This window comes from Gymnodraco acuticeps, unplaced genomic scaffold (assembly GCF_902827175.1).
Source record: "Gymnodraco acuticeps unplaced genomic scaffold, fGymAcu1.1, whole genome shotgun sequence".
NCBI classification, from domain to species: domain Eukaryota; kingdom Metazoa; phylum Chordata; class Actinopteri; order Perciformes; family Bathydraconidae; genus Gymnodraco; species Gymnodraco acuticeps.
The window spans coordinates 1,563,419-1,589,398 of record NW_022992130.1 but is presented as its reverse complement, the minus strand read 5'-3'; the positions used below and the strand labels follow the sequence as shown (position 1 = coordinate 1,589,398).

The following is a 25,980-nucleotide window of genomic DNA, read 5'->3' as shown; positions in this document are numbered from 1 at the left end:
AGAGTAATTTAAAAGAGTACCACAGGGAAATAGTATTACCTTATCACAAATAGAGGATGGTTATAAAGAAAACAGACTCAATATCACAATAATATGTAGTAGCAAAGCCTTTGGGTTTATTAAAATGAGGAAAGGGTTACTTAATTCTTATAAATGTACATTTCATTTGTGAGGGAAAAAAAGTGTGATATTTCTTGCTATAAACCATTTGTAACTGTCTAGCATCATCTGCAACCAAAACATGATCAAACAATGTTATTAAACTTAAATATATTTTTATTGCATATTTCATTATTCCCAGCATATGTGTTTTCATATCTCTAAATACCCAGACTAATATTTTGACGCTGTACTTTTATTAAAAAACAAACACACATAAACCCTCTTTTAAAATAATTTGATATGTAGAATTATGTTTGTGCATGGCTTATTGTTACATCTCCCAGCTGGAAGTGGAAAAGGTAAGCTACAGTACGGCTAAACAGGAACATTTCTAAGAACAGTGGCAACTAATACCAATTATGTTGAATACCCAGGGATTTTAATGTGACAAAAAGCGTCAATATTGCTTCCAAAGGATCCAAAGCTTTGCTGTGGTTTGTGTGTGTGTGTGTGTGTGTGTGTGTGTGTGTGTGTGTGTGTGTGTGTGTGTGTGTGTGTGTGTGTGTGTGTGTGTGTGTGTGTGTGTGTGTGTGTGTGTGTGTGTGTGTGTGTGTGCGTGTGCGTGTGTGTGTGCGTGTGTGTGTGTGTGTGTGTGTGTGTGTGTGTGTGTATTCCTCAGCCTCCAAAGACGCAGCTGAGCCTTATGTCCAAAGTAGAAAACATGGCTGCAAGTCTGTGACAGCTGGCTCATGTCTCCTGGTGAAGTGAAGTGTGACAATAAATACACACTCCTTCACTAACAGCTAAGGTAATCAAAGGAAGTACAGACACTAAAACTACTGACGTGTTAAATTTCAAAACACTTTTCATAAATGTGATATGTATTCAACATTCATTGTTTAAAAACACTAGCGAGTGCTTTGTATGCTTATCTTCGCCTAATTATCTACAAAAATAAATACAATTACAAATCTATACTATTTTTCACAACTAGTATTCAGCATGGAAGCAATGGAGGTATCCACAGTACTAAAGCTACTCCCATAACAGTGTTACAAATCTAGATGTTGGTGTGTGAATGTTATTGGATCAAAGAGTGTACTGTTGCTTCTTTATCACACAACAAGGTGACGATTTTGTGACTGACATTTTATGTTTGTGTGTAATATTTTATTTTTATTTGAAATAAAGCGCTATTTAGAGACTGCAAATCTTTGTGTCTGTTTTTTCTAATAGCACTCATAAAGATCATGTGTAGATTGAATAAAATGCAGATCCAGTGAAACAGAAATCAGACCACATGATTTTGGCCTGATCTAAGTCATAAGAGGTCGTATATATGGATGTTTTCATTTTCCTAACTGATAGTATAAGGATAAAGGGTTGGGACGTTTTAAAAAGGAATTACTTAATTGCCTTTGACATGGGTCCAGGCTATACAATTTGTTGTGCTATTCTGTGTCACAGTGAAATACAATCTGCATTAGGATACTCACAAGGCCCTGGCATTGTTGTGCTTCATAAGTGATCTCACTTAAAAGTTGTTGCAGGTTGTTAAAATAATAGTTATGCAGTCTGATCCAGGCGTAAGTCAGTTAGGTTCTTTCACATAAGAGTATCAGAAGTTAAAATCCTGTTTACCATATACACTAAGCTATGCTGCAGATTGTCACAAAACTAAAATCGTTTTGAAATGTGCCAATTGGCCACAACAAGACTTAATAAATGGACTATGCTGATTCAGGACGAAACAGCAGCTTGAGCCTGGTTCTTGTTCGTCAGTTTTTAATTACAAGTCCTTCCCGGTGAAGGCGTTCAGGTTGAAAGCTGTGTCCATGAACCTCTTCAGCTCATTAAAGTGGGTGAACTTGTTTCCTGTCGCAGGAGCAGCTGCAGGGTCCCGTCCCACATACCTGAAACAAACACTTAAGGTTTGTCACCTGGTCCTTGAAACAAATCTTCCAATTGTACTCAAACAAATCAGGTCCAAAGTGACACAAACTCTTACCAAACGGGCCTCCTGTTGGCCGTCACTGTGAGGAGACGTGGCCGGGCGTAATCATAGTATCCCATGTTCTTGTGCTCCTCCTGACACCAGACCAGCTCAGCGTTTCCATATTTCTCTGCCTCAGTTCTGACCAGGTCAAATGGGAATGGAGAGATCTGAGGGGATGGTCAAACAATGAATTGCAAGAATGCATCACTCGCATTTCAAAATGCAGTTCATTGCTGCTACAGACAGGAAATAAATTAAACCTGTTCAAGTCTGATGATGGCGATCTCTTTCTCCAGTTTGTGCTGTTTCCTCTCTCTAGCCAGTTCATAGTAGACTTTGCCAGCACAGAAGATCACCCTCTTCACCTGGGATGGGTTTTGACTTGCAGGGCCAACATCTGGGATCAACCTCTTGAATTTAGTACCTGCAGAAATCAAATATGACAGGTTACCTATGAAGTCCATCAACATCATATGTTGCGTTTTATAGAAATAAATTAAACCCCACCTTCAGCGAGGTCTTCAAAACTTGACCTTGCGTCAGGGTGCCTCAGCAGGGACTTAGGAGTGAAAATGATCAGCTTTGGATAAAAAAGAAAAAAAGTTTCAATTACAAAAACAACAGATTGATTCTATCATCCGTAGCTCTATTGTGCGTGTTGAAAAAACGCTAATGTGTTGCCACCGCAAAGCATGCAACATCAGCATTGGGAAAACAAAACATTTCTTTAACAATCAAATAAATAAAACCCTTTGTGCTCAGCCGACCAAGTCCAGAGTTTTTCATAAAAAAACAAACAACATTATCCCCTAAAGGCCCTCACTAATTTGCTCAGGAAGTCATTTTCTCATGCTTCGCAAAGCATTGCATTTATGTGCGACAGGGGATCAGTTAAGACATTCACTGTGGCTGAAAACTGTGAGAGACAAACAAAAAAGCTGAAATGCTTTAAACACAAAACTTTATACTGAAACTAGTTCTACTTTAGAGAATTACTTGTACATTTCAATCAGAGCTTTATTGGTGCTGTAAATGAGCAGGCACATTTTTTCAAAGGTTGTCATCTTTCCGCAAACAGATTATTTTTTAAATCATAATTGTGAGACAGCATTGTATCACAACATAGTTAATTTGACAGCTTTTTCACTCATGATGAAGCAATGAACAAACCTGAAGACATAATCCCAGTTTAAGCCTTTAGTGTTATTTGATTGTGTTCCAATTATAAATATGACACACTGTTATCCACAGAGATCAATACAAAGCAAGCTAAATATTTAAATGCCACTTAGGAAATTAGAGTTTTCTAAATAAAGGAAATGTCTTCTAATGACAGTAATGCGTCGTCAATGGACCATCTGGACTTTTCACACTGTGAGTGACTTAAATGCAATCAATGCAAAATTCCAAATGTATATTCAATTATTTCAAGACAGAACAAACTGGAGCTGGGTAAGACACACACTAAATATAGACAAAGACGATGTTACACTTTACCGGTTTTCTGAATGGCAGCAGAATCTGACGTCTGAGCACGTGACAGTAGTTTGCAGGCGTGGAGCAGTTGACCACGATCCAGTTACAGTCGTACAGCTGCTGGATCTCAAAATCTCCACTGAACTCCTGCGTTTGAAAGAAAAGAAAGAAAAATAATAACCGAGGATTTATACACGTTATTGATTCTGAAAATTGAAATTTTACTTCCACAGGAATTAAAATGAAATTTGTATAGTGTGGTTCGCTGTAATGTTTTTTCTCATAATTAGGCAAGAGATGCATCACATCAGCGCAATGTATCTCTCTCACACACTCTCACCCACAATGTTAATCCCTTAGTATGCTCCCACTAATAGTTTGATCAATATCCCATTTGGAGATTAATCTGGTGAGCTTCTGCTGATACAGCCGACTGTGATCCCTTCCTGTAATGCTCCTTCATGCCAGGGCACCCTCGGGGCCTCACTTACTGCTGAATAGCAACTATTTTGAGGCAATAATGAAGAGCCTTTTCAGCCCAGGAGAATTCATCACTTAAGCTATCCCTTAAGTGGTCATGAGATCAGGATAGCCACTGAAACAGGAAACTATTAGGCGGCTTAGAGTTTCAGCATTATGTCATAATGTTCTTGGTAACCAATTGCACCCTGATGTTAATTGTACATACAGGGAAGTGATCAGGATCATCGTTACTCATTTGTAGGAAGCGTTCAGGTCGAGCTGATGAATGTTCTGGGCCCTGAGGACAGAAGAGAAGAAACATTGAAGAGGAACCCTACCAATACTTATAATACAAAAATGTTGGTTTATTTTCCCTTCTCACCATTCCCTCCATCCCATGTGGCAGCAGTAGGACAATACCATTGTTGCGGACCCACTTGGCCTGGCCCGGGCTGATGAACTGGTCAATGATGCACTGGGCTGTGTTGTTGAAGTCTCCAAACTGGGCCTCCCAGAGGATCAGAGCATTCGGACTGGCCATGGCGAAGCCAAGCTCAAAACCTGAAGTCACAGCCATCATTGCATGAAGCTACAACATGACTGGTGATCTAAGCATACTATGCAGGAGTCGGCTTCAGTCTTACCTAGCACTCCGTACTCGGATAAGGAGCTGTTGCAGACCGTGTAGGGAGCCTGGTCGGCCCACAGGTGGTTCATGGGAACACAGATACGTTTGTCCACCTCTTGGTCATGGAGAACATGATGACGGTGACTGCAAAACATAAGAGAAGCAGAGGCACTACTGAAAGAGGCGTTTAGGAACAAGACTATAGCCTCCACGCAACCGTACTTAGACACAGCAATGATTTGAGCTACGATGCTCACAATAACATGATTAAGATATTATCCTTCACTAAAACTACTCTATTTGTTTTGATTGTCAGTAGGGCTGCACGATATATCGTGTCGTGACGATAATCGCGATATGCGTATGCGCGATATTCACATCGTGTGGACATGCGATTTAAAAAAAAAATTATAATATATATATTTTTTAAATCTTTAGGACTTGCTTGATATTAAGAAGGCAAATTAACTCAAACACGTCATGTTACAATTATTTTGCTGCTTGCTACAAAAGGAACATTTGCGCGGCTCTCATGTCAGGGGTAGGCTACTTGAGTGAGTGACATGCAGGCTCTGCATGCACAGCAAACCACAATCAAATCTCCAAAGCAAACGGACCCGGTGATTAAAGGTAAAAACACTGAATAAAGTAGTTTCATGTGTTTCTCCAGGGCAGCTCGGCGCTGCTAACCGAGCTAGCTCAGCTTGTTGCTCTGATAACTTAAGATCCAGACGTCCGTGACTAAAATCCTTCATCCGGTTAAATATAGTTAAAAAAATACCAATTGTATAGCATTAAAGTTCAAGAAAGGATGGTTTGCGGAAAAAAACAAAAGAAAACGGTATTTTCTTCAATTCCTGTATGTTTTCATATCGCAATATACACTGAACAAAAATATAAATGCAACACTTTTGTTTTTGCTCCCATTTTTCATGAGATGAACTCAAAGATCTAAAACATTTTCTATATACACAAAATAACCATTTCTCTCAAATATTGTTCACAAATCTGAAAAAATCTGTGATAGTGAGCACTTCTCCTTTGCCGAGATAATCCATCCCACCTCACAGGTGTGGCATATCAAGATGCTGATTAGACAGCATGATTATTGCACAGGTGTGCCTTAGGCTGGCCACAATAAAAGGCCACTCTAAGCTGTTCAGTTCTCATTCATAACACTCCGTTCGATGTCTCACTATGGGATGCGCCTCATCGCGGAGCAAACAGAAGCATCAATCTCATTACGCCAATCCTGATTGGCTGGTGATCTTGACGTCAGCGTCAGGGAATTCACCCCCTATAAGTAGCTTGCGCCACGACGCATGCGTCATTCAAACACCTCTTCTCGCTTCAGAGCACATCTCTATAGTAGCCGGACAAGCTTAACGGTCCACAGACTGAACCCAAATATAACCATTTCGGTCGACGGGCGCTCGCCGGCTACTCCTTCTACTTTGCAGGAAGACGGTAATACTAACGCCAGTTAGTATTGAAATCGACCTCGCCGTTCTCTTTCCCCGGAAAGTAAGGTAGGTCTGATTTTTTCAAGCTTGCAACACACCTGTTGCTAGCTCGCTCCCTCACTATCGACACCACGGTAGCGAGGAAGTTTTTTCTTTTCTCTTCCCCACGGAGGAGGAAAGGATTAAAGGAGCATACTGTCACACCAGTCAGTATTCTCCGGGAATAAAAGACCCACACCGTCCTTTTCTCCGGATTAAGGACAGGGTGGTAACACCTTTTTTCTCCCAACTTACCTGTTGAGAGCGGGTCCTCTCCACGCCACGAGGCGAACAAGATGGACGCCTCTCTCCCTCACACCAGAGGAGTCAGGGACTCGGTGGCTCGACTCGGTGGCTCGACTCTGCGCCTGCGGGTTGAAGATCTCGGGCACAGACACACACCAGGTCTGCTCGTCCTGCCTCGGGCTGGAACACGCCCGAGGCGCTATCAACAACCCCGGCTCTTGCGGACATTGTGTCCGCTTCACCGTGAAGAGCCTCCGCCGACGGCTAGCACGCCAAGCTAGCCTGTCGGAGCAGGACCCCCCCATGTCCACTGACCTGCCGGCCGGCAGTCAAGACGCGGGGGCGTCCGCCGCAGAGAGTGAACCCCTCTCCGTGTCGGTCTGGGGCTCATTATCTGCGATGGCTGCAGAACTGGAATCCCGCGCCCTGGCAGGCCGGGACCCGGTGACGGCAAGACACGCGGGAACGGGACCCCACGCTTTACCGAGCTGGGGCTCCCGGTTAGACCTCACCATGGTCTCACCCGCGGAGGATGTCCTCGAGCTGGACTACGATGAGGACGAAGAGGACGCCTCGGTGTTCCTCCTGTCCAAGTCGGATGAACATGAAGAGGACATCTTCATCTCATCGGCTCAGGCTGCAAAGCCTGGAGCGAGGGCTGCTCTCCCGGGCGATAGCACACCAGCTTCGCCCTGTCTGAGCATGGACCTGCAGGCCGTGTGTAAACGCGCCGCGGCCAGACTCGACATCCCGTGGCCTGAAATGGCCAAGGAGACCTCCAGGTCCCGCTACGAAGGGAAACATTTTCCCCAAGCAGCGCGGACGAAGAGGCAACTCCTTCCGGTCTTCCCGGAGATGTTGGATGAGGTGTCGGTCTCGTGGAGAGACCGGCCCTTCAGCAACAAGGTCCCAATCCAGGGTGCCTCCTCCCTAGACTGTGACGGAATAGAAGCTCTGCATACCGCCCATGGAACCGCTGGTAGCGGCCCACCTCCTACCGAGGATGGGCCCGTCACCAAGCAGGAACCCCACGCTGCCAGCAAAGTCGGACCGATTTCAGTCGACAATGACTGAACGGTCCTACAAAGCCGCAGCGTTGTCCGCCAGGGCCATGAATGTGTCCTCGCTGCTAACCGCTTACCAAGCGGAGCTCTGCGAGGACCTGTCGGGTAACCCGGGGGCAGCCACTCTGGACGAGATGGCAGCGGTCACGGACATTTGTCTCCGTGTCCAACGCTGCGCCGTCCAGGCCACGGGTAAGGCAATGGGGATCATGGTGGTGCAGGAAAGAGCGAGATGGCTCAACCTCACCAACCTCCCAGAGCGGGAAAAGGAGGATGTGCTGGATATGCCCATCGTTCCCGAGGGAATTTTCGGCTCCGCTCTCGCCTCCATGCAAAGGAGGTGTGAGTCGAAAAAGAAGGAGGACGAGGCACTCCACCTCTGCCTCCCTCGAAGGGTCCAGCCACTGCCTTCGCAGCAGCAGTCCTTCGCCCAAGCTGCCTCGAACCCTGCTCGGTTTAAAACACCGAAGACGCAGAGGTCGCAGCCCGCCCCGAGTCCCCAGCCCAGGCTGGAGACGAGGGCGAGCTGGCCTAGAAAATCTCCGGTTCCGGCTGCAGCTCAGGCGCAGCCAACCCAGAATTTCGGCCAGCAGTCGAGGAAGAAGAAGCGAGTGGCGTGACAGCCCCTCCTTCTCCCCTCTGTGACAGAGCTGGAAGTCCACGGTTCCCCAGCTCTAAATGTGTTCCCGCCGCCTCGAGAGATGCCTCAACACCATCCTCAAGTCCGCACAAACACATGTCACACATTTGTTGATTTTTCTGTGATAAAACATTTGCCGCTGACGCATCCAGGCTTCAAGCCGAGGGCGCAGCTCAAAAAAATGAAAAGAAAAACAATAAAACCAATAAACAGCCCGTCAACTGTTCCCCTTCTGAGAGCAGCTACGGCATCTCTCAAAAGGCGGATTACAGGCGGGTCTGTGAAGGCACCACCACCACGCGCATGCGCAGTGCCGGCTGGGGCTTAAAAGGCACCACTGTCACGCGCATGCGCAGTGCCGGCTGGGGTTGTCGAAAAGGGGCACCACTGTGTTCAGACACTAGAGGACCCCATAACACAACAAATAGAGACTCAGAGGGGAAGAGATGTGACATCTCCACTGGCTCTAAGGAGCATGCAGTGGAAGATGCTCACATCATCTGCTTGGTGTAAGAGAATATTTTAATCTGATCTTGATTATAGAGTTTCTTATTGTTTCTTAGAATCTGTGATATTGCAAACATGCTTTGTATTTAAAAGTCAAAGCTCCTCTCTGAAAGTTGAGGTCACAGGTCAAAAGCTTCTCCCCCTTTCCTGTGGGGGAAGGGTCCAGGCCTGCCTGCATTTTGCGGGACAAACAGATTATTGTCCCACATCTGCTATTGATTAGGTAAACGCATGGCTCCGCCTCTTCTCATGTTGATGCGTGCTGTGGATTATTTGTGGTCAGAGATGGCTTGGTGGGTGCACAGGATGTGTGAAACTAAGTGATCTCCCCGGCTGTATTAATGTACTTGTAAAATAAACTCTCAGTGCTTTGGCTAACGACGATCCCGACTCCTTCATTCCACCTCAACATTGCAACATCAGAAGTTTTACTTCACACTTGGGTTTTCAAGACAGTAACACGGGGCTACAGACTCCAATTCGCTGTCACCCCCCCTCGCTTCTCGGGCATTCTGCATTCGCAGGCCCGAGGAGAGTCAGCCCATATTCTGGAGAGAGAGATTCTCTCACTCCTAGAAAAGAGGGCTATATCTATTGTATTGTATTGTATTGCAAGGCAAGGCAAGGCAAGGCAAGGCAAGGCAAGGCAAGGCAAGGCAAGGCAAGGCAAGGCAAGGCAAGGCAAGGCAAGGCAAGTTTATTTATATAGCACTTTTCAACACAAGGTAATTCAAAGTGCTTTACAAAAAATGAAAGAGATTAAGAAAATGTATTGTATTGTACCCGCCGAGCAGAGTCAGGGCGGCTTCTATTCCAAGTACTTCCTCGTTCCCAAACGGGGAGGGAACGGAATTCGGCCAATACTTGATTTGAGGGCTCTGAACAAATATCTAAAAATATATAAGTTCAGAATGCTCACTCACACATCTCTGCTGCGGCTCGTGCGACAAGACGACTGGTTTACATCAGTCGACCTGAAAGATGCGTATTTTCACATCCCAGTATATTACCCACACAGGAAATATCTGAGATTCGCATTTCAGGGGATCTGTTATGAATACAGAGTACTCCCCTTCGGTCTGTCTCTCAGTCCAAGGGTGTTTGTACGATGTACGGAAGCCGCGATAGCCCCGTTAAGACAACAGGGTATTCGCCTGGCGACCTACCTGGACGACTGGCTGCTTCTCGCACAGTCGGAGCAGGAGGCTGTTACGCAGACAAATGTCCTCGTAAAGCACCTGCTCAACCTGGGTTTCATAATAAACACAGAGAAGAACATGTTGTGCCCCGCGCAGACTATACTCTTCCTGGGTTTACGCCTGAACTCGGTGCCCTTTTCAGCTCGCTTGTTAGCGGAAAGAGTGAAAGCTTTCAGAGCTTGTCTCGCTCTTTTCCAGCTGCGCAGACATGTTCTCTTCAGATCATGCCTGCGATTGCTGGGGCTCATGGCGTCAGCCATCCTGGTCGTACGACTGGGACGCTTACACATGAGGGAGTTTCAGCGCTGGGTGGCCGCCCTAAAACTAAACCCTGCGCGCCATGGCGCACGGAGAGTGATGGTTACTGTGAAATGCGTAATGGCACTGCGCCACTGGCTGCACCCGACTTTTCTAGTACGAGGTGTGCCTATGGGTGCTGTCCTTTCACGGAAAGTGGTCACCACGGACGCATGTCTGACAGGTTGGGGAGGTATTTATGAAGGTCGCCCGGTGAGGGGTCTCTGGAACAGAGACCTGCAGCGGGCGCACATAAATTACCTGGAGCTTTTAGCGGTGTTTCTCACCCTAAAACGCTTTCTGCCTTTCCTCAGGGGACATCACGTCCTCGTGAGGACAGACAATACGACCACAATATCGTATATTAACCGCCAAGGGGGTTTGCGTTCTCTCCAGTTACACACACTGGCGCGCAAACTGATCCTATGGAGCGGTAGACGTCTCCTCTCTCTGAGAGCGACGCACGTACCGGGAGTGATGAACCTCGGGGCAGATCTACTGTCCAGAGGTATACCACTTTATGCAGACTGGACTCTACATCCAAGGATTGTGAGCCAGCTGTGGGTGCGTTACGGCAGAGCCGCGGTGGATCTGTTCGCATCGAAAGACAACGCTCAGTGTCAGCTGTTCTTTTCGATGCGCGATCTAAATGCACCGTTAGGCGTGGATGCACTCGCGCACGATTGGCCCCCGGGCCTTCTGTACGCGTTCCCACCCCTGGCTCTGATACCCCCAACTCTGGCCAGAGTGAGAGAGCAACGCCACACACTTATCCTGATAGCTCCGCACTGGCCAGCTATGTAGTGGCTAGCGGAGATATATCAGCTGCTGTGCGGGCAGCCATGGCAGCTCCCACTACGCAGGGACATACTGTCCCAAGCGGGGGGGGCAATCTTTCACCCACACCCAGAGCGCTTGGCTTTATGGGCCTGGCCCGTGAGTGGTACAATCTGAATACAGTGTGACATGAAGCTGACCCTGGCAGCTGCCAAGCACTATCTGTACAGTCTTCATGCACTCAGTTCGCCCCAGGGCAAACAGAGTGTGGTTGAAGCCCAACCCTGCCTTTATCTTAAGGCGGTTGGTTCAGGTACCACATTTGACATTGAGGCATCCTCCCCGCCACTGTATTCCTCCGGGGAACAGCGGCCGGATTTGCCGTGTCCAGCCCGTGCTTTACACACGTACAGGGACAGATCAAGGGTGCTTCGTCATAATGACCCACCCCTTGTGTCCTGGGCTAACCCTTATAAGGGCAAGCCTGTTACTAAGCAACGGCTCTCCCACTGGTTTGTGGAAGCAATTGCTTTGGGGCCCATACGAGTCAGAGTTCGCAGGCACCCTCGGGTCCGCGAGCTCTTTCGACTCAGGGTCTGGCTGCATCCTGGGCTCTGTCCAATGACAATACGGGAGCTACAATTTCCCATAGTGAGACATCGAACGGAGTGTTATTAATGAGAACTATAGGTTACTTACGTAACCCCAGTTCTCAGAGTAACATGAAGTGAGATATCTCACCAGACGGCCCTCCTTGCTATGGTGAAGCGAGAAGAGGTTCTTATTTTGAATGACGCATGCGTCGTGGCGCAAGCTACTTATAGGGGGTGAATTCCCTGACGCTGACGTCAAGATCACCAGCCAATCAGGATTGGCGTAATGAGATTGATGCTTCTGTTTGCTCCGCGATGAGGCGCATCCCATAGTGAGACATCTCACTTCATGTTATTCTGAGAACTGGGGTTACGTAAGTAACCTATAGTTTTATCACACAGCACAATGCCACAGATGTCGCAAGTTTTGAGGGAGCGTGCAATTGGCATGCTGACAGCAGGAATGTCCACCAGAGCTGTTGCCCGTGAATTGAATGTTCATTTCTCTACCATAAGCCGTCTCCAAAGGCGTTTCAGAGAATTTGGCAGTACATCCAACCGGCCTCACAACCGCAGACCACGTGTAACCACACCAGCCCAGGACCTCCACATCCAGCATGTTCACCTCCGAGATCGTCTGAGACCAGCCACTCGGACAGCTGCTGCAACAATCGGTTTGCATAACCAAAGAATTTCTGCACAAACTGTCAGAAACCGTCTCAGGGAAGCTCATCTGCATGCTCGTCGTCCTCATCGGGGTCTCGACCTGACTCCGGTTCGTCGTCGTAACCGACTTGAGTGGGCAAATGCTCACATTCGATGGCGTCTGGCACGTTGGAGAGGTGTTCTCTTCACGGATGAATCCCGGTTTTCACTGTTCAGGGCAGATGGCAGACAGCGTGTGTGGCGTTGTGTGGGTGAGCGGTTTTCTGATGACAATGTTGTGAATCGAGTGGCCCATGGTGGTGGTGGGGTTATGGTATGGGCAGGCGCATGTTAAGGACGACGAACACAGGTGCATTTTATTGATGGCATTGTGAATGCACAGAGATACCGTGACGAGATCCTGAGGCCCATTGTTGTGCCATTCATCCACGACCATCACCTCATGTTGCAGCATGATAATGCACGGCCCCATGTTGCAAGGATCTGTACACAATTCCTGGAGACTGAAAACATCCCAGTTCTTGCATGGCCAGCATACTCACCACCGGACATGTCACCCATTGAGCATGTTTGGGATGCTCTGGATCGGCGTATACGACAGCGTGTTCCAGTTCCTGCCAATATCCAGCAACTTCGCACAGCCATTGAAGAGGAGTGGACCAACATTCCACAGGCCACAATCAACAACCTGATCAACTCTATGCGAAGGACATGTGTTGCACTGCGTGAGGCAAATGGTGGTCACATCAGATACTGACTGGTTTTCGGACCCCCCCAATAAAGCAAAACTGCACGTTTCAGAGTGGCCTTTTATTGTGGCCAGCCTAAGGCACAATAATCATTCTGTCTAATCAGCATCTTGATATGCCACACCTGTAAGGTGGGATGGATTATCTCGGCAAAGGAGAAGTGCTCACTATCACAGATTTTTTCAGATTTGTGAACAATATTTGAGAAACGGTTATTTTGTGTATATAAAAAATGTTTTAGATCTTTGAGTTCATCTCATGAAAAATGGGAGCAAAAACAAAAGTGTTGCATTTATATTTTTGTTCAGTGTATATCGCAGGGGGGGGGGGGAAATCGCAATGTCAGTTTTTTCCAATATCGTGCAGCCCTAATTGTCAGTCTCATTATTTGACTGTTATTTTTTATTTTATGTTTAGTCAAAAAAAGGGAACAATTTAACAAGAGAAGGGACCCAATACTCTTCGCAACTGACTTCTCTAACCCTGCTTTTCATTGTTAACTTCATTCCATCATTTAAGACGAATAAGTATCAGTACCAGATCAGCCATGTTTTGCAACAGCATTTACCCAGAGGACGTTCATTAATCATTAATGTGCAGCTATTATTACTGTCTGTTTGATACTTTAAAGGTCTCTTTTGTGTGCGTATAGCTGGTGTGGTACTGATAGCATCCCATGGGAATGCTTACTTTAATTATTTACTATTCTTCCTTAATGTATTTCTATGTCCTAAGGTTGTTACTGTATGTGAGAAGAGTTCGTGTAGGGTGTGTTGTGTAATCTGAGCAAAGCAAATCAGTATTGACTCTTGAAAACACCAGTTTAAAAAGGGATCTCTTTTATACAGTAGAATACACACTGGAGCCTTTGTTCCGGCCCATAAAGGCTCTGCATGAAGAGTACTCTCCTCTCTCCTCCTCTTCAGTCAGTATGAGGCCCAACAAGAGTTGATGGGAGCAAAGAGGCAAGCATTAACAAGCTCTAGCAGTCTCCTCGCTCCTAGTGCAGGAATCACCCTTCCAAACCAGCACGATCAGACAATCACTTAAATCACTTTAATGACACACACACACACACACACACACACACACACACACACACACACACACACACACACACACACACACACACACACACACACACACACACACACACACACACACACACACACACACACACACACACACACACACACACACACACACACACACACACACACACACACACACACACACACACACACACACACACACACACACACACACACACACACACACACACACACACACACACACACACACACACACACACACACACACACACACACACACACACACACACAGTTTGAGAGGTTATGTAACAGTCAGATGGAAGAACCGCAGGAAATCTATTGATCATTATCTTAAAATGTGATATCTTACCAACTAGAAGACTAGAAGTAGAAAAGATAAGCTATTATATGGAAGGTATTGTGTATTTTATTACTAAAGCAGTAATAACCATTCTTTTTGCTTCCTTCACCAAGCCCCAGTCAGAATTGCTTGACAGCTCAGGGTCAGGTATTAAAGCTTTGCTGCACACATCGGCCTGCTTATTGTGTTGCTCTAGTGCAGCCTCAGTGGATCGAATGTTCTCCAGAGCCCTGATTTCTAATGCCTTAATTAATGTACACCTGGTTTGAGCAATCTAAAGCCCACATCTCAACTTTTGGTCTACTGATTTCCGTAGGTCTTCCGTTGGTCTTGGAAATGAGGCTCTGACGGTACCAACAACATTGACATACATGTAAGAATCAAACACTCATGATTTGATTCCTTTGAATAATATGATCCATAATTAAGAACTAATGAGGGCATAATGTATGGCAACTGTTTTTATTGTATACTTGCCCCACATTCATATATACACTTTCACTTAAAGACATCCTTTGATGAACGAATACAATCCAGAGCATCCAGCATTAATTCAGGTTAGACACTAGTTCACGTCTCATTTTCTTGAACCACACAAACATAAACCAAAGAGGAACCAAAAACCTCACAAGAATGAGGTCTTTCTTTGGGATTACCTCATAGACTGCCGTCCCACCTTTATATTACTATTCGTTTCACACACAAAAACACACATACATTCTCTGCCTGGGGGCCCCATTAGGCAAGGAAAGGGGTGCACGACGCAGCGCAACGCCACCCAAACACGACGACTGAATCCATTAGCGCACGAAGCTACGTACATCACAGAAATGCAAGCAGGACCACTCGACTGTAACATGCCAATATGCTCAGCTCCTAAGAACTGTGAAGGGAACAGAGTGGTGGGGGATAAAAAAAATAAAGTAGGTGGGAAGAAAATGGGGCTGGTAAAGGGAGTATAGCTGAAGTATAATGAGAAACACACATAATAAAATGAGGGTAGGGCAAGGTGGATGTAGTGTTTGATTTCTGTCATTTTCTTTCAGCCTGCCAAATTAACCCGCTGAAGGGTAGAGCAGATTGGTAGGAGTGCATGTCAGTGGTAAATGTGAGGCAAAAGAAAAAGCCCTGTAGCCTCTGGTTAGTTAGTGTGATATACTGTTTGTCGTTGTGCGCAAAGAGGGAGGGGGCTGGTGTCAGTATAGATGGGCTGGTGGAGAAATGATAGGGGACAGATGAGACAGGCACAGCAAAAGGGGGAGCTGGTTTTGTTCATGTGTCACTCGTCCCTCCAAACCATGACAACACCATGTGGGCTTCACAGTTCCCAGGAGACCGCGCTGACGTCTTCGGTCTGTCAGACTCCCTGTGCCACGCCCACTCCCCAATTACTTAATTCACTATCGTTAAGTGACTGTTTCCTAGCTAACCTTATCTGAGGTCAGATCTGATGACCGTGACAGACTCAACAAATGGCCGAAATTGATTTTGGAATATTAAATTCATGGGCAACATCAATTAAAATGATGAGATATAAGATGTTTTATAAAGATATTAACTGTATATCACAATATAGAAAAAGTATGTAAAAGGACATAAAAACTGTAATAAATAAATGTCGAATTTGGACACACGAAATGTTACTGTGAAAAGATACTGTGTTTTTATATCAGTATGATTAAGTTAAAAGATGATTAGCATTTTAATATTATTAGCCCCAATAGGATAATTATGAGGAAAAATAAAGCTAATTTGTGACATGAAAAACCCGGTAGGTGAGTTCATTCATTGAGTGGAGGACTAATAAAGACTCTCAAGCTATAAAAAGGAAAATGTCAAAATCAATATTCTTAAAATGCTCCTCACTAAATAGATGCATATTTAAAACTACTACTTGATACTACACTGTGGTAAAAGAAGGAGCTCCTTTGAGAGCATTAATACAAGATTGTTTTAAAAATATGCTTTTTAGATGCCCCATTTACTTTTAGTTGTGTTGACATGGACTCACCTAAAGGTGCCTCGCTCTACATCCTGCCCACTGAGTCGAACATGGATGCCATCTTTGAGAAGGGAACCAAAGGCCATGTATTCTCCTAGAGCCCAGTCCATCTGCCGGTTCTTCACCAGGTCAGCTCGACCACGCAGGATACGAGACACTCCTGGGGAAAACACACACAGCAACACAAATAAAAAGTGATATCTTAGAAGCACTGGGGATGGGAGTGTAAAACTCAATGGACTTAAATACTATGTTGTTAATAACTTTAAAAAACCCTCGTGGCAATCCTAATTGTTATAGTGTACACCAAATCAGCTGTGCAGGACAAAAATAATTGTGACATTTAGGTTTATGTGTTTTGAAAATCATTCAGCAGCATGTATACTGAAGGGACGGGTGGCCTTTGGTCTGTGCGTTTGATCATCAGATCAAGGGGGGTGCTGGGGAACTCCAGTTTGAAACCCGCTCCTGCCGCCACTGCGTCAGGCCGTTGTGTCCTTGGGCAAGACACTTCACCCGGATTTGCTCCTGTGGGTATTATCCACAGTACATGTATGATACTAATGTGTACTTGTAAAAGCGCCTCGATGACTTCGAGGCGTGAAGATGGACGGTGTGGCGCAGTGCGCTGTGCAATGATCATCAGATCAAGGGGTGAAACCCGCCGCTGCTGCGTCTGTAAAGCCGTTGTGTCCTTGGGCAAGACACTTCACCTGAACTTGCTCCTGTGGGTATTGTCCACAGTGACCATTGCATGTATAAAAAAAAAAATGTGTATTTGTAAAGCGCTTTGAGCATCTGGAAAAGCGCTATAATAAATGTAAGGAATTATTATTATTAATTAATTAATTATTATTATACTATAAGCTATGGTAATGTGTGCTCTTGTGTCATTGTGTAGGACTGCTATCACCAGCATTACTGTGACAACAAGCCTGTAACTCTGCTCTATTCCCATGCACAAATCAACTTCAAATCCACTCAACTGACCAGGATGGATCTGAAAGTCATCCAGGGGCACAGAGCTGGCTGTCTGGCCAATGTGCTGCAAGACCTCCTCCTTTAGTCCTGTGGGGACGCTGCTCATGCACTTGGGCTCTCCTTCGGCTGTGAAGAAATCTACAGAGAGAGAGAAAGACAGCTGCACTCCAGTAGGAACAGAAAGTATTCACAGAAAAAGGGAATTAAAATATTTTTCAACTTAAATGACTGGATTGCAAACCATTTACCTGGCCACGGGGAGTCGAGCCAGTGTCGGATTTGTAAAATCTTTTCATCCTTGGAGCTGGCGTATGCCTCTTCACATATCTTGTCATATTTAGCAACTTCTTCCTGCAACCACATTTGGTAATGTGCAACAGGAAAAATTAAAACCACCACATATTAAATGACCCAAAGTTTGTTTTGTACAAATAAAGGACTACAGCTAACTAACCAATACTGTTTTGTTACAGGGAAAGAAAGGTATTAGAGAACGAGAGTCTCCTCCAGCAGTAATGGTTCTGCCTTGCTATATTACAAATGAGGCTTTTGTGAGAGTCCATACTGCAGCCACACAACAGAAAACAATGTCCATCAAAAGCCGGGAGAAATTTCTGACATGTGGTATAAAAAAAAAGTCCACAATGGATGTTACAATCAAAATGTCTGTTTTGGATGAAGAACCTGAGCAATTCCATAGAATGGCGCCGAAATCTGAGGTACACTTTAACTTCATTGAGCAATATATACTCTATGTGAGGGATTGTGAGGCTCAGTGATTGAACTGAGGCAGTAAATTGAAACTCAAACACAGCAGTGCTGGCGCAACATATTTACTCGAAGGCTAAAGTAATATCATAGTGTGATTTAATGCACATCCTCCAGCGGATGGCGATACCAAATAAAACGGCATACAGTAGCAGCTTCCAATATACAGTATTTAACAAGAACAAACGGCATTAGATCACAAACCTCATATTCTTGCAGAGTCACCACTCCCTCCGCAATGAGCCGGTCAGAGTACTTTTTCAGCACATGCTCCTGCCGACGGATCTGTCTGTACATCAGTGGCTGAGTGAACATGGGCTCGTCCATCTCGTTATGTCCAAATCGCCGGTAACAAACCTGTAAATACACACAGAAGTCACGTCGAAGTGTGTATTCAAAATGGTGTTTCCTGTGAGTCTTTTAAATGGACAACTCAACCCAAAAACAAAAATACTTATTTATTCTCTTACCTGTAGTTCAATGTACAAATTGCTTAATTTATTCATAAATAAAATGATGAATACATAGATATTAGCCGTAGAGATGTCCTCCTTCTCTAGAACCTTCTCTGGAACAAGATGGCACTGGGCTTGTGATGCTCAAAGTGCTAAAACATTTAGAACATTGCAAAAATAAGAGAACTCCTGACCAAGATACTCAAAATGATCCACAGACCTTGCTGGTTTTTGAAGTGCAGTTCAAAGAAAATATTTCCTACATGAAACTTCTCACAACAAGGTCTGTGGATTATCTTAAGTAATTAGGTCATGTTTTTTGGAATAGTACGTTTATTTTGAATTTTTCACATGTATATTTTTGGCCCTTTTCGGCACCTAAGACTATTGCCATCTAGTTCCAATACATGTATAAAAAAAGAAGGCAGACATCTCTATGGCCGATATCACCAACACCTGGCAACTCAGGCCAAAACATTCTATATATACATAGCAGGGCAGGCAAGAGCAATTATTTTTGTTTTAATTTGGGGTGAACTGCCGCTTTAAGACTCGGCTGTGACTAACCAGGTCAATGACGACATCTTTGTTGAAGGTGGCCCTCCACTCTGCAGCCACCCGGCACACATACATGACAGCCTCGGGGTCATCAGCATTCACATGGAAGATGGGAGCATTGACAACCCGAGCCACGTCGGTGGGGTAGGGCGAGGAGCGGGCCATTCGAGGGTCTGTGGTGAAGCCAATCTGAGAGAAAAACAATCACATGCCAAATTTGATATCATTTGGGCTAGAATAACTTAAAATATGATCTTAATGATTTTCAGTTGCACAAAATGTGCCTTAATTGTATGTGTAACATTGGATAATTCCCTTTGAGACATGTTTTAAAGTATGTAAAAATAATCGATGATTGATCGTTGATCTATCGTTAAACACCTAAAAAGTTAAAAAGAAAACTCTTTAACAAATGTAAAACTAAATATTTAATAAATAATGTTGTCAGTTTTCTTAATTAATAAATAAAGTATTAATTGTGTAAAACAATAAGACACAAGTTCACGTGGGGCCACAAGTTGGCCAGGGGCAGCCCTGATCCTGGCAAATGGTAAATGTGTCATGTCCAATGTTGCGGTGACATCAACTCTCCAATACCTGGTTGTTGACCACCACATGGATTGTACCATGTGTGGTGTAGGAGGGGAGCTCGCTCAGGTGGAACGTCTCATAAACAACTCCTTGTCCAGCAAAAGCAGCATCACCGTGGATCAAGATGGACATCACCTGGACAAATCACATCATCATTTATAGAAAAAGCCACATAATGAGCTAGTGTGCACCTGGTACCAGACAGCTTGCCTTCTTCCCCTGAGTGTCTCCTCTGTAGAACTGCTCGGCTTTGGCTTTGCCCTGAACCACAGGATTTACGGCCTCCAGGTGGGAGGGGTTTGCCATGAGTGACAGTGTGATGTTCTTGTCTGTCTCACGGTTAATCCTCTCGTGGTACATCCCAAGGTGGTATTTCACATCCCCTGACCCCTAAAGGTGAAAAGATTAAAGCATTAGTTGTACAGCATCTCTTACGGCCTTTTCTCTGATACTTTCTCACACATCTGCAGTTCCCTCACCTCATCAGATGCCTCTAACTTGGGGTCGAACTGACAGAAGATCTGATCCAGTTCCTTACGAATCACATTGGCCAACACATTCAGTCGACCCCTATATCAGACATGGAGGGAAAATAATCAGCTGTTTGCATATATTGAGCTGAGAGGTGAGGACATATGTAAAAGACGGTAGTACCGATGAGGCATCCCCATGATTACACTGTCGATGCCGGCAGAGCTCGACGTGTCAATCATGGATTTTAGAGCCGGGATGAGCACTTCACAGCCCTCCAGACCAAAACGCTTCTCTGAAGACCATTTTCTTGCCAGGAAGTCCTCAAACCTTTAAACAAAAAGAAGTCCACATGTAGCACTCATGGGATTTGTTTTACACAGCTGATGATAATACAGAATTACACTTAACCAGCTGATAATAATGATCACTAAAGCACCATTACAGCACTTTAAAAAAAAGATATTCCCAAGCATTTTGCAAATGTTAGTCAATACCAGTGTGTGTGTGTGTGTGTGTGTGTGTGTGTGTGTGTGTGTGTGTGTGTGTGTGTGTGTGTGTGTGTGTGTGTGTGTGTGTGTGTGTGTGTGTGTGTGTGTGTGTGTGTTAATTAGGAATGATAACAGTGCAAAGAACATGCACACCAACAATAGACAAATGATTTCTAAGATCGTTTATCAAAGATGAAAATTAGCTCATATGAAGGATAGGCTGTTTATCTTTTTAAATATATGCATGTGTAAGAGTTTATGTTTGCGAGGCTCTGATGTGAGCTATAACTAAAAGTGAAGTATAGTGCTGTCACCACAAGTCAGTACATGTTAATTCATTGCTGACCGTGTGGATCTGATCAGGCGGGCTAGCAAAGTCCTCTTCTCAAGTTTAGTGAACTGCAGTATTCTCGGGGTCTCAAATTTCTGACGGATCCACTGACACTGGTCCACGTTGTTGATGAACATAAATTCTATCCCTATGTGACCACAGTAGGATGCCTGATACAAAAGACATACAAAACATAAATTGTGGTACAGTGTTTTGGCTTTTTCAAATCATTAGACACATGTACAGATATATTACTTCAAGTCTGCGTATGATTTCTCTTAGAGGAAGAGTGGTATCTTCTCCTCCGATGAAGGTGGTGGAGGGCAGCTGAAAGCTCCTGTCCAAATCAGACTCATCAAGACCGTAGAAACCTACAATAACACCACAGGAAACACAGGTTTGTTCAAGACTTTAGAAACAGGACTAAGCATTGTCCTCTGATATCATGTGAAGGCATCAAAAATACTAAAAATAATTAAATTGTATTCTCAATTAACTAATATCACTAATCAAATAAGTCACCAAACAATTATGATTATCTGTTTTATTATGTGTGAGTGAGAATTGGCAGGAATTGGTTTTGAACTATTGGTCGGCAAAACAGGCAATCTTTAGACATCACCTTGGGCAATGGGAAATTATTATGTTAATTCTTAACAACTTTCTGACATTTTAGACTAAATTATTAATGCATTGATTGAAAAATGAGTATCCGACAGATTAATTGATGATGAGAATAATTATTGCCTGCTTTTTTAGTGAGTAGGACAATAGTGCCTCCTGGAAATGTAAGCATTCAATTAACTTTAGGTTGGATATAAGCAAATTTGGATTTGATGGCAAAAAACTGTGAAGAATAAGGTTTGATTCATAAAAAGGATGCATTGTTGTAAGTACACTAACAGGATATGTAGAGATACAGCTTCAGTATTGATGGCCCCGCAGAAGTTTCATATGCAAAGCCCACCTGAGAGAGCTGGTCAAGCTCAAGATCACAAGCAACATAAGAGGAGACAGGTGCAAATCATATTAGAAACACAGCTAAGACAAAGGGGGCCAAGAATAGACTCTTGTCCTATCAGCTGACCAAATAAGGGGCCATGGAAGCTGTCATTAGCTTTCATTAGGGAGCTATAGCCCTTGTGACAATACATAATGCAACGCTATGTCCTGACACGCACTGATCACTGATAACAGCAGCCAACAACGTCTCTCTGTCTCCTCTTTACTCGCTATGACTGTACACTTCGATCGTTTTCTGTGGCTGTCCCGCATTTACCAATGCTCAGTCCACTAAATGAAATGGAGAATGACAAGGGCTTGTTCTGAGATTAATGACAGCATTAAGCCAAACAACTCGTATACAGACTCGGCGGGGAACGTGGCTTTTATGCTGAAATACCACTTACAATCTTGGGTCTGATAAATAATGCAAACCTGTGTGAATAATGTGTGTATGCACATGTATGTTATGTAAACCCTCAAAGGGATAAATACAGTTTATAAAAATAAAGCGCAGGAAAAATACATAACAGATATTTTCATTATGAGACAAATCTAGCAGTTGAAGTAAACCCACCAATGAGAAAAACATATGTTTATGATGAAAGAATAAGCATGACAAGAATCTTTTAGGTAATAAGAAGGAAGTACTTCTATAGTAGGAACCTAATCAGCATTTATTGCCCATGGGTAAACTCCATATTCCTTTTGTTGGGACGGGGGTAAAATAAGGAGGAATATACATATTCTATAAGTCTAAAAAAAGTAAATGCATAATTACAGTAGTCCTGGCAATTAGACGAAAGTCATTGTATTTTGATATGCATTACTGAAATATATTTGGTTTAATGGAGCCTATAGACATGACACTATTTAAATAATTGAAAGCCATGACAATTATGGACTCAAGATATCACAATTAAAAGTTTGTAGTTGTTAGTGAAGTGTGATGTGTTTGGGATGATCGCACAGGTTTTAAGGCTCACCTAATTTATCGATGGTGGTGATCAAGTCGGATGGAACAAAGTGGTCCAAATCAGCATCTAGGATTCCCAAAGGGTCTAACTGCGCAACATGGTGACCACGAATCTACACGGTGAGACAGACAAATATGTGAATAAAAAAGAAAGGGGTGAGAAGAATCAGGTAAACAAGAGAAAGTGACAGGTAGGAAACACAAGATTTGGCAAGGGGCTGAGTGTGAACAGCTGGAGAATAAGCTAACACTCAGTTATAGCCAGGTCAACCTCTCTGAGAACAGGGCCCCATGGGAGTGCTTTTATGTCTATGTACACACACACACACACACACACACACACACACACACACACACACACACACACACACACACACACACACACACACACACACACACACACACACACACACACACACACACACACACACACACACACACACACACACACACACACACACACACACACACACACACACACACACACACACTAGGATTGCAACACGCTGGGAATACAATTGACGCCTTTGCCAAAAGACAGAATTTAATAAATCCCTCGGATAGTTCCTCGAATTAATTTAAGGGCAAGGGGAAATGTTAGCACCTGTTTTGTTTAAGTAGTCTCTTTGATATTTCCAGTTTTCAAGTAACAGCAAGGGTAAGTAGGTTGGACTTAATCTTGCAATTTGCATAACCTCGTGCAGCGACAAACAAATTGTATATTCCTTTTAATACGAGGACACGCAGTATAAACAGCTTTCATTGCCAGTTGCATCTGTTTTAGCGAGTCAAGAGAATTTAGTTTGATGTATTTTTCACACACATGTCGAAGATACAAATAGTCAGTTGTGGCTCGAGGTTGATGACATCTTAATTCTGTACACAGACATTGCATTAAAATTAAATGGATGCCTGAGAGATATGTGATGAATCCTTTAATTTGTGAATAACATAAATCCACATTATACAAACTGACAGCTGATGTTTGTGTGTGTGTGTTTGTGTCACAGCTGGACAGTATGGTGGGAGTACCTGATAGGCTCTAATGAGTGTGTGCACAGCCAGGTGGTCTTCCACCACTTTCTGGGCCATGTTTGCTGAGTGGGACAGCACTCGGCCCTCGAGCAGAGCGGAGGGGCGTCTCTCACCCGCCTCGCCAGGTGGACTGGAGGCGTGGATGTTACTGAAGAAGGTGTCCCAGGACTAGAAGACAGAGAAAGACAGACCCAGCAAGAATGTCCATCAACAACATGGACCAAAAGTATCCCTGACTGCTAGTTTAGGGGAAGACAGGACAGTGAAAGGCTAGACATTGCAGCTACAGCATATACATTTATTAAATGTCCTTCTTCAAGATCAATGCTGACAGTTGTTAATTGAACTTTAGCTGCTACACCAACTCGATTTCCAGATGTGCTGGACCAGCTGGACATTATCCCTTTCCAAATTTCCATTAAAGGCCAGAGAACTTAATATAATATTTGTTTCTGTTATCAAAACATTTGGAAAGAAGTTTTGCGAATGTTACCTCATGGACATTTGTATGATCCTCCAGCCAGGCAATGTACATCTCCTCCATATAGCTGGAGCTACCGGCCACCGTTGAGAGGACCGGCGCGGCCCCGGAGGAGCAGCCTCTCCGGGGGTCGACCCAGCGCCTGGCCGGGGCCCCTCCACAAGCTCGAAGCCACTGACTCCCCCCAGCACGCCCTCCCCTCAGCACACCCGCTAACGCCCGAAACTGACTCATGACTAGAAAGAAAGTAAAAGAGGTTAGAGATAAACAATGAGACATCTCGGTATTTTGATTGTCAATCATTTATAATAACTCAGACAATGTGTGCACGACTCGGTTTGATGATTGATCCCAAACCATCTGAATTAGTAATGGATTTTATGCACATAAAATGAGGCACTGTACGAGGACTTTGCGTAGACTGCTCATTAATGAAATGCCGTTTGCAATTTGTATGGGATTTCCTCTGATTGATGCAGCATGTAGCATATTCTATGTATGCTAAAACCTCTGCAAGACTGAATATAACTGCGTAACGTTTGTTTCTGCGCAAAGTCTCTGCAGCTGAAGAAAAGCACGCATAGCCTACCGGCTGAAAGTATGAAGGTGTCTTTAGTGTACAACTTCCTCACCTTCTCCTGCAGGATGCTTTACAGGCTTATTCAGGTTACACCGCTGACATCACTGCAAAAAACATTGCCTATGTCATTGTGGGTCTGTTACAGTTTCCCTAATCCCTTAACGTCAACATTTAAACCCTCATAATCTCTCCTCGTCTCTGACATTGCAAACGCGCAGTATGACGGGAAATAGGATAGTGGTTAAAAATGGCACAGGTACGTTTTATGTCTATAAATTACATTTACCTTAGACTGACTTCACTCTTTCGCCGGAGAGTCTAAGTAGGACAGGTATCTGTGGAGGTGACGGAACCGAGTGCGTGGATTATTTGACACGCCCCCCTTGTATCAGGTGGTACTTCCTGTTGACACTGAGCAGCCCCGTGCACCCAAAGGTGGCAAGGTAATGCCCAAACACAGCAGCTCAGAGAGAGAAAAGTAAAAAAAAACTTCTTATAAGATGCTATTAAAACAATATTGTGTTAGTGCCTCTCTTTTTGCATTTATATAATCAGAATACTTACTTTAATCCATAGTCCCTCCCTGCATACACTTCTCCTCCAGACAGGTAATTTGTTCCCCTTTTAGTAACATCACATATGTCGTTGCCTTCAGTCTTAATTATTCGAGGCAATTCAACTTTTATAAAGGCTGAACATGAGTCATTAGAGCAAGTGGTTTCAGATTGATGGGCTTCTACCTTGAGTGGGTTAAACAATAAGATAATTGGCCCAGCCTCCCTCTATCCTGCTCATCGAGATTTTCATCATTCATACTTGCTGGCACTGAAGTAACAGTGTTATCAATCACGACAAACATAGGATTGAAAAGGGGAAAATGGAGTGGGCATGAGTTGCAGGAGGACCTACCAAACAGAACAGTGTAAATCTAAATATCAGAT

General features: G+C 44.2%; 1 protein-coding gene across 1 annotated transcript; it reads right to left on the bottom strand.

Moving 5' to 3' along the window:
- Nucleotides 1-94: 94 nt before the first annotated feature.
- On the bottom strand, nucleotides 95-25,391 carry ogdhl (oxoglutarate dehydrogenase like). The gene is made up of 24 exons (XM_034203853.1): nucleotides 25,326-25,391; nucleotides 25,092-25,143; nucleotides 24,472-24,695; nucleotides 23,976-24,146; nucleotides 22,954-23,056; nucleotides 21,221-21,336; nucleotides 20,981-21,135; nucleotides 20,327-20,473; nucleotides 20,152-20,242; nucleotides 19,883-20,062; nucleotides 19,679-19,807; nucleotides 19,091-19,270; nucleotides 18,273-18,425; nucleotides 17,549-17,651; nucleotides 17,310-17,438; nucleotides 16,329-16,479; nucleotides 4,681-4,808; nucleotides 4,419-4,597; nucleotides 4,263-4,334; nucleotides 3,596-3,721; nucleotides 2,606-2,678; nucleotides 2,359-2,522; nucleotides 2,111-2,265; nucleotides 95-2,015 (listed from the first exon to the last, which is right to left on the bottom strand). Exons 3-24 carry the CDS (start codon nucleotides 24,691-24,693, stop codon nucleotides 1,892-1,894), a joined length of 3,051 nt encoding a protein of 1,016 aa, XP_034059744.1. The 5' UTR covers nucleotides 24,694-24,695; nucleotides 25,092-25,143; nucleotides 25,326-25,391; the 3' UTR covers nucleotides 95-1,891.
- Nucleotides 25,392-25,980: the final 589 nt, after the last annotated feature.

Excerpts from the sequence above, each read along its gene's own strand:
- ogdhl (XM_034203853.1), bottom strand. The coding sequence starts at position 24,693 with ATGAGTCAGTTTCGGGCGTTAGCGGGTGTGCTGAGGGGAGGGCGTGCT. Across the intron at positions 20,243-20,326 it reads ATCATGGGGATGCCTCATCG|GGGTCGACTGAATGTGTTGG; the intron begins GTACTACCGTCT and ends TGTCTGATATAG. Across the intron at positions 4,809-16,328 it reads GTAGAGCGAGGCACCTTTAG|TCACCGTCATCATGTTCTCC; the intron begins GTGAGTCCATGT and ends TATGTTTTGCAG.